We start from the raw sequence: 9,540 nt of genomic DNA, 5'->3' as shown, positions 1-9,540 counted from the left end.
AACATGTTGCTTCCTACAATACTGTGCTCCAAACCTGTGGTAATGATGTGACTGTAGATGGATTTCTTCTGGCGCCTTGGGGAGTAAATTGATTCTTGCTCTTTTTCTCTTTTCCATTATCACGCTTTTTTACAAGCCTGACAATACAAAAGATGACAACACTATCATTATAATGTATTTTATATGTAATGGATATACACAGTATAATGTATATGAAATGTGAATGTTTTCAGAAGAATAGATGTATTATTCTTATTATTGTGACATGCAGCAAGATTATTCCCATGTCAGTTTTCAATCTGTGATCTTTTTCTTCACACAGTTGACTAGGTTTGCTGCTTGATCATTTGTCTTTCACCTGCAAGCAGCCAATTTAGGTGTCTCCAAGAAGTCTTATCTTTTTCATCTGTACCTTCTTCCGGCGATTTGAGCAAATTTTCCGCTTGTGCTCATTTCTGCAAAACTCAAATGTCGTGCTTACTTAAAAGTCCAAGTCAATTGTAGGAAGAGGAAGAAAGAGCAGCGGGGGCATAACTGCAGTTTTACTTCATCACTCATCCTCCATCTATAATACAATGAAAAGGTTATTTTGTTATTATTCTCAGCAACAGAAATGTCTTAAGCTTTACTTTGCCATTTGGAACAGGGAACATGTAACTGTGATTAACGATGCACTTTAAAACCTTTTATCCAGGGAAGGTTTGTGGACAGAATTAGAGTATAAGAACTCACTTGTCTAGGTGGGAGTTTAGGACATGATGCTCTAAATTGAGACATTTTCACAATGCTATTTTTAAAAAAAAAAAAAAAAAGCAAGAAGCTGTGCACACTCTCTGCTTCACTTGCAATTACATTAGTTTTTGTTGGGAGCAACATTTTGATGCACTCACCGTCAAGTTATTTGCCTATAAGGGGTGCAAAAATGTAATTTTAATTGCAAAAGGCATGTAGTATAAATGATAAACTCCATCTTTCACTGAGCTTGAAATGCAATTACATCTTTAAACAACAGGTGAAAACATCACAGGACAAATAGTAAAAACTTACAATAATGAGGTGGTAGTTTCTTTGTTTACTGAGGAACTTTTCAGGTCAATTTCTGGACAGAGATTGACCTCAATGCAAGCTTGTTTCCAAATGCAACAATTAAAACTTCCACTTCATCAGCTCCAATGCACATTTTCTGAATTCATTGCCCCTTAACATGGTGTTAAAGCAGAGGACTACTGGCAGTGCAGCTGCACAAACAAACAAGCAAACAGGCAAGTAAATAAATAATCCAACAGCTGCCGGATAGAGTCCTGCATACGTCTGTGAACAGATCAATAATATCCTGAGATCTATCGGTCATGACCACAAGATAATCAGTTCAAGATCAAACATCATTTTCAAGTCCACACCATCTATCTTTTTGGGACTCTGCCATCTTATTGGCTTACTGTCATTTCCACAGACTTCTCTCTCCCTGTGTCTCCTCTCTCTCTCTCTTTCCCTCTCTTTGTAAAACAGCAGCAGCCTCATCTCACTCACTGTGCAGAAGCGCAGAAGGAAGGTTTGCTCTTCATACTCATCATATTGAGGAACGCCAACACAGGTAAGTTACTGGGTTACTACTTTTATCTGTATTTGTTTGTATGTTTCTTTATTTAGATTTTTGCTAGCCTCTTGTCATAGGTACAGTATTGGCATCATCTTTTCCCCAAGACAAAACAAAACAAAACAAAATAGAATAGAAAATAATAGAATAGAAAAATGAATGGGTTAAAATCCTTCATTAAAAAGTAGTGAAAATAGTCTAAATAGTTGCAAGTTACACATTATGATCCTTGTATTTTATATGTTCATCATCCATTACAATCCAAATTTTAATGAGTGAAATATTCACTTCAGAAAGGTCACAGTTTCCTCCTATGCATGTAATGCAGGCAACATAGTTTGAGCTGATATTATGTAATTATCGAGGATTTATTTGCATAACCAGTATATTCATATCTATTTCAACCCCCCCTTTCTTTTTCTTTTTTAAATAAATGAGTGTTGAGGTATATATCGGTTGGGGCTAACAGCCTTATGTGCCAGAGCTCTGTTACGTAAGACCTCTTGACATTATAATCCAAAGGTCGTTATCAAGACTTCACTGATCAAGTCAGACTATCCAAATTATATTGTATGAGATATATGTTGAAAAAAGCGTTAAATTCAGTATTCAAATGATTCGGGATGGTTAAGAATCTGATCTGTGAACATGTACAAATTTATCCTAAAGGGAGGGAAAACAAAAAAAAGACAAATACTGCATGTTGTTTCTCATTGCTCTGTTTTTTGTTTTTTAAGATCTTTTTTTTTTTTTTTAAGGTTTTTGCTTTTATTTGACAGACAGTGAGGCAGAGACAGGGAGCTAGGGAGAGAGAGAGAGAGAGGGGGGGGGGGTTATGACATGCAACACAGGTCCCCTGGCTGGGAGTTCAGTCATGGACGTTGCGGTTATGCGGTATGCGCCTTTTAAAAATATAGATTTTTCTGCACTGTAACATCCAGATTGGTAAGATATTGTGCCATCTGGTTTGAGCTCATAGGTGTAACAAGTTTCAGTTTTAAAAGGAGAGTCCTCATTTTATTTATGAGGCTGAAGATCTGAACATTTCATATCTGAGTGTAATCTCTGAAGAGATTTAAGTCAGCATCTTTTTAATAACTACGCATCAGAGATAATGTTCTCTACATATAAGTGTAAGCTCTTTCCTACATACCGTGTGTGGCAATGCATAATTCATAATTTCCTTTCAAATGATAGTCGTATACAGTTAATAAGAAAACACTGCAAATTTTACCGTAGATTTCTGTACTTACTGTGTATGTTAATGTGGTACAATATTTATACAGTAGATAATGTAAGACTAGTCTGAAACACAAACATTTTTATCCCCATGGGATAATTTAAGAAAATCAATTAAAGCCAGCAAGCACAAAACAAAAACCCTGATTACTGTTCAGTAAAATCACACTTCCACACTATTCATGAATATTCCTATTAGTAGTCAGTAATAAGTAAGTTAATTAAACATGGAAAAAGGTGAGTCACCTGAGAAACCTCACAGCAGCATAAGAGCTATAGAAAGGCCAGACAACTACTGTTGATGCGATAGTGGCAAACGATGCCAAATTATGCAAAGCAGTGAGGTGAAAAGGTTTAAAAAGTTGTGATGTAATTATGTGCAAAACATATGGAAATCACATCAGCAAAGAGATGCACCGTGGTCACAGGTAGCCCCTCACCGACACTGACTAAATGACTCTTAATGTAAGCAACAGGTATAGTGAGTTATCACAAAATCACAATGAAAACAAACAATATGAGCTTAATAAAACAGATTTTAACTGCAGAACTATTACATGTAAGATGTTTCTGTTATTTTGTCCACAACCTGTAGTTTTAATTCATTAACCTGATTCAGTAAGACACATTACATAAAGGATGATACAATTTAAAGCAGTAAGACATGTTTCAGAATCACTTTGCTTTAACCTGCTCATATATAATGTATTTGTATGTAATAATGGTGAAAATATGTATGCATCTTATCCTACAACCTACAGAAATATGTTATTGTCACTAATGGAATCCTTGAAAACACAAAGCAGCAAAAATTCACATTATCTTCACTTGATAAGAGGTTACATTTATTCTTTATTGTTGTACAAAAGCAATATCAGACCTAAGGAAAGAGACCTTCATGGGAAAGCAGCCTCATGCCTTCCACTCAGTCAAACTAAGACAATAATAATTTAAAGGCTGTCCTTCCTGCAAGATATCGATTGATAAGACATTTTAAGTCAAATTCCAGTCATCATATCACGAAAGACGGCTTCAATGTTCAACATAAAGCTTTGAAGTGATTTTGCACTGGTGATTTAATATCTAGAAATCCCATGCCAAAGGCAAAGTTATGCTACAAATTCCCCTTCCTTTAATCTTCTCCAATTCATTCTTCACTGTGTTACTCTGACGACGACCAGCAAGTATATATATCTATATATACATATAAAAGTATCAAAATCCAGCCCTTCATTCATGTTGTGGAATTATTCTACTGATGTTGCAAAGTGCTAAAAAACAGTCAGCTGGTCAGTAATCACATTAATACAGTATGTCCTTTAAATGCAGACACAACCCTGTGATTTGACATTTTCCATATGCACATTTCAGTGGAGGATGCACAATGTTCTGCTGCTCATCTTAGCCCCTCACATTCAAATGCATTTATAATGATAAACCCTTTAATAATGTGCTTTTCACCTTTTAGTGTGAGAATGTATTGGTGCTGGTAAAAGCATAGTTAGTCAATAATGGTCTCCCATTTTGTAAATGTCATGACCTATTTCCAGTAGAATGCTGTTTTAATTTTGCATGTATCCTTGGACTGAATACTCTGCTTTGTTAGACATCTGACCTCAAGAAAAGTTGTTAAAGTTCTGCTAAAACAGCTGAAAAACTGCTTTTTTTTAAACATTTTGGACAGTGACAGATTGAGCTTTGCTGCCATGGAGGGTAATCACAGTGGCTTGTCTGGAAGCACACAGCCATCTGTGGCTGGAGAACAGACAGATGGACACATTTACGAGGTTGCCGTGCAGAACAGCTCCACCAACCGCAGCTCCCAGTTTGCAGATGTGGCACTGCTGCAGACGTTCAAGCCTCTCATCATCCCCTGTTACGTGCTGGTGGTAGTGGTGGGCGTCTTTGGGAACTACCTGCTCCTCTACGTCATCTGCCGTACCCGCAAGATGCACAATGTCACCAACTTCTTCATAGGAAACTTGGCCTTCTCTGACATGCTTATGTGTGTGACGTGTGTCCCCTTCACTCTCGCCTACGCCTTCAACCCTCACGGTTGGGTTTTTGGCTGCTCAATGTGTTATCTGGTGTTTCTCATCCAACCGGTCACAGTCTATGTTTCAGTCTTCACGCTCACAGCTATTGCTGTTGACAGGTGGGTGAATCTCTCTGAAATGCCACTCAGATCAATTTTTTTCTTTGTCTGTTTTGTCCTTCATCATCTCTTTCCTTCAGTGGTGTTTGTGCTGCCACTTGCAAAACAGATTTATATCTCAGGAGACTGCCCTGGTTAGATAATGGTCAAATAAAATAAAGTGAATTCCCTCTCTATATTCATGCATTTACTTCACATTTCAAACACCATTTCAAATATGAGTGGTGTGTAATTGACAGAAATAAGACAATCAGAAAATGATATCCCATTTGTAGTAATTAAGAAATTAGGTGTGAAGATGGACTGATTACTCAGTGTGTACTTGCAATAGCAACACTTTAAAAAAAGGGCTCATGCTTAATAAATGCATGGCTAAAATATTACACATCATGATTCAGCGCATGCATCAATACATGATGTAACTTTGACTCCACCAGCTTAATATTAATCAGTGATGAAGGCTTTATTAGCTCATGTGACTGTACAATAAATTAGAAACTTTAATTAGCAAGTTAATCCATAGATTAATTAACACAGCTGCAGGATTTTAGAAGATGACTCCATTTCAGAATGTATAAACAGAGACCAAAGAGTTTGAGCTTGCAGCAATGTGTACCTGATAGGAGCCGACCAAGATCCAATTATCCTGTTTTGTACTTTGCGCACAGACAGAAGAATCAGACATGTGCTGTGAAGAGACGTCTCCCATTAGACCCCTGAGATCCAAAGACTCTCTGCTGCTCGCTGTACAAAAAACTCACATCTACAGCAAAGCCGCCTTCTGCAGTTTTGCTCTCGAACTGTTGATTTCTCTCCCTCCAGTGCTGACGACAGCAGCATTAATTGAAGCTTTTCAGCACCACTTGAAAACTTACCTTGGCTTTGCTTTCACGTAAAATTACTGCTCCACTTTCTTTTTGTTGTGTAAACCTCTGATCAATGTCAAAAGTTACAAATTTAAATGATTTTCCTCTCTTTTCTTGTCAAATGACACAGGTGTATGTTAAAATTGTCTGCTGTTTCTCTCTAAATGTTTCTGGTTGTCTCATATTACAGTTTTATTTTAAAGAGGCTTAAGAAACGCGCTGGTCTGAGCTTCTGCTTCACAGTTTTTCAAGTCTGTCTTAAAACAACAGTCAGGTGCCAAAATGAACATTGAAACAAGTTTTACTTGCTGTAATCATTTGTCCTGTTCATACAGACCATTAAGAGATCCCTACATAATGCACTTACAATGTAGGGGATGGGTGACAAAATCCACAGCCCTCCTTTTGTGCAAAAATGTACTTAAGTGGATATTTTTCTTTTTAGTGCCAAAGTCCTTCTTTTTGTTAGAATCTTTTTACTGCAGCTGAACAGAAAAGTCAGTCGAGACACGAAGAGAATTTTTTACTAAAAAGACTGTGACTGTGGAAGATTTTGAAGACTGGAAGACTTTATTTGACTAACTCAGATGGCTGAAGCTTTATATTGACTGCAGATAAACTTTCAAATACATTTCTGCATGGAAGGAGGCTTGTGGATTATATCACCCATCTCTTATATTGTAAGTACATTATAAAGGGATCTAATGGTCATTATGAACAAGAGGAATGATTATGGCAAGAAAAGCCTATTTCAATGTTCATTTGGGCAACTGACTGTTGTTTTAAGACAGACTTGAAAAATTGTGAACCCATCCTTTAAAGCTAATTAACTAATTTAACATTTATAAAGCAAGTAATCACATGAACAACTGTAATAGTGATGAACCTTTATTAATTTTATGCTGCAGGAGTTCATGATAAATGCATTAATTCATACATGAAATCATGATTAGTCATGCATTAAGCATGAGGGTTTTTTTCACCCTTATTATTAAGTACAACTCTTTCTTTTCCATTTTATTGCAGATATTATGCGACAGTGCACCCCCTGAAGAAACGTACATCTGTGGCTACCTGCGCCTCTGTCCTCACTGGAATCTGGCTGCTGTCTTGTGGGCTGGTAGCTCCTGCAGTGATCCACACCTATCATGTAGAGTTCAAAGAGGAAGGCTTCACCATCTGTGAGGAGTTCTGGTTGGGTCAAGAGACAGAGAGACGTGCTTATGCGTACAGCACCCTGCTGATCACATATGTTCTGCCATTGTCTGCTGTCTTTGTCTCTTATCTCTGCATCACTGTCAAGCTGAAGAAATGTGTCGCTCCAGGCAACAGGACACAAGGTCAGACGGGTGCTCAGCAAGCTCGTAAGAGAAAGATCTTTCGCTTGGTTGCACTTTTGGTGTCAGCCTTTGCAGTGTGCTGGCTTCCTATTCATGTATTCAATGTGCTGCGAGACATTGACATTCACATCATCAACAAGCGCTACTTTTTGCTTATCCAGCTGCTGTGCCACCTGTGTGCCATGAGCTCGTCTTGTTGTAACCCCTTCCTGTATGCATGGCTACATGACCGCTTCCGCACCGAGTTGAGGAAGATGTTCAAGTGCAATCGTCGCATTGGAGTGCCTGCCAATCACTGTGCTGCCAGTGTGGTCCTGTGATAACCTGGTGAAGAGGATCCTTTGTTGTTATTGAACTGTAAGTTCCTGATTCATCTTGAATACAAGTGGAAACTTTGGTGTGTCACCAAATGGTGTTTATCCTCTGGCCACTAACAACATCTACAGAAACGTTCATGGCAATCCACTAATTACCTATGTTGTGTACAAAGATGATCTATAGGTCAAGGGTGGCTCTTGGAGTGAGGTCAGTCCTCTGGGGAGCATGAAGGTGTTCATGGTAATCCAGTCATTAGAGTTTGAGATATAATATGAACAAATACAAACATTGGTCAAGGGAAACCTTCACATGACGGTGGTGTTAGATGAAAGGTCAGGGGGGGTCAATACCATCTGAAGAGGGTCAAGAACAGCACAGTATGTCTTTGACTTTCGTCCCCTGGCAACCATGAACATTCATCATTCAACCTCCCAAACCAATCAAGCCAGTAGTTGTTGAGATATCTCTCTCTGGAACACCATTATTAAAGGTTGCCCGTCCTTTGACCAGCACTGCTACTGGAGCAAGTACTACCAGCCAGGCTAAAAGATAAATGTTCACTAATAATTTCATGCTTTGTAAATGAAATATTCCAATGAAAACAGAAAATGAGAGAAAACTGTATGGAGATGTGTGAATCTTTGAAATCTATGAAATTGCATATATGTACTACTGTACCTTCATGTTATATCTGTCCTGTAATGCTGAAAATGTGAGATGAGACCTTAATGGCAACAGATGAATGCAGATAAATATTTGAAAAAGCTAGCTCAGGGTAGTGCAGGGGAGCAAAGTGCAGCTGTATTGGACATGAAGAGAAAATGAGAGCATTGGTTCATTGTGTTATTTCAATAGTCATTGCAGAGGTTGTTTCCACCAGGGAACTGGTGTCAGAACTAATCGTTGTGTGGTGCTCCTATATGGAGCCCAGTGGAATCAATTAAATTCATGAACTTGCTCCCCCTAGGGTTTAATTTTTTTAAAGCCTGTAGGTCATGAATATGCACCTTAATACATAATTGATCAAATTATTTCTGATAGCATTATGTAATGGCTGTACAAAAAAAGGAAACCATTGTATTGGTGTGGCTGGCTCTCTGTTGCTTTTCATGTGTTCTTTGCTTTCTGTAGTTTCTATTGCCTCTTCACATTTGATATGAATAGTGCAATATTGATTTATGTGGAATAAAAGGGAACACATTTAGTAGTCCTAAAATAATGAGGATGTTCTCAAAAACTCATTACAGGCTGTCTGTTTTCATTGTCTTCATTCTATTTTTTCCATTATTTATTGTGCATTAAAACTATCATGTCTTTTGTTCTGTATGCTCTGTGTGCATATTTGTCTTCATCCTGCAGGCGAACGGGACAAATTTATCTTTGCAACAGCGATAACTCAAGGTCAACAAGTTTGAAGTGCTACTGTCACTAGAATGATTAAACTTCACTTTTTCTACAGTAGATGTAAAACTTACGTGTCATTTTCTGATATGAAGGGACTCAGTTACTTAATGGTTTTGGGTGCATGTAAGGTGTCTTATAATCTTAAAATAACTGTTAGTGAATTGTGTATATGATTTGTAGTGAGACATGTAACAAAAGTATCGTTTGATGTGTAGCCTGTTCTACTCTATGAACACACACGGTGGAAAATTGTGAATAAAAAAACCAAATAACTTCTCTGCTTAAGATCAGTGTGACTGCATGATGGATGTGGAACAAATGAAATTATACTGAACTTGGTCAGAGTGCGGCTGCACCGCTGAATATGCTAATTAAATAACAGGGAAGATGGAAGTGTTTTCTGCATATCAACTAGGCCTGTTAAGGACATTGAAACAAGGTGATAATTTATTGATCTCTTTGATCATTTTAGCACACTTGGTGCTTGCCAAAAATGACATCACTTTCTAAAGCTGAATGAAATTTTTACAGTTATGCAGCCAAATAGACACAATTCTGTGCAGTAAATAGACACCGTTCTGTGTCTATTTACTGCATTTTTTTATCTCTGATGAAAAGTAT

The 9,540-nt window shown here is 37.7% G+C and overlaps 1 protein-coding gene across 1 annotated transcript; it reads left to right on the top strand.

The window, feature by feature from the left end:
- The first annotated feature begins 4,542 nt into the window (after positions 1–4,542).
- Positions 4,543–7,635, top strand: LOC137170908 (prolactin-releasing peptide receptor-like). Its single transcript, XM_067574543.1, has 2 exons — positions 4,543–4,991; positions 6,884–7,635. The coding sequence occupies exons 1-2, from the start codon at positions 4,543–4,545 to the stop codon at positions 7,515–7,517; spliced, it is 1,083 nt and encodes a 360-aa protein (XP_067430644.1). The 3' UTR covers positions 7,518–7,635.
- The last annotated feature ends 1,905 nt before the right edge of the window (positions 7,636–9,540 follow it).

The sequence above is a fragment of the Thunnus thynnus genome, chromosome 19, assembly GCF_963924715.1.
Source record: "Thunnus thynnus chromosome 19, fThuThy2.1, whole genome shotgun sequence".
In the NCBI taxonomy this organism is placed as follows: Eukaryota; Metazoa; Chordata; class Actinopteri; order Scombriformes; family Scombridae; genus Thunnus; species Thunnus thynnus.
The sequence above is the reverse complement of the archived record's forward strand: the minus strand, read 5'-3'. Positions and strand labels throughout refer to the sequence as shown.

Coding starts and splice junctions, on each gene's coding strand:
- LOC137170908 (XM_067574543.1), top strand. CDS start 4,543: ATGGAGGGTAATCACAGTGGCTTGTCTGGAAGCACACAGCCATCTGTG. Junction 4,992..6,883: donor ACAGCTATTGCTGTTGACAG/GTGGGTGAATCT, acceptor ATTTTATTGCAG/ATATTATGCGACAGTGCACC.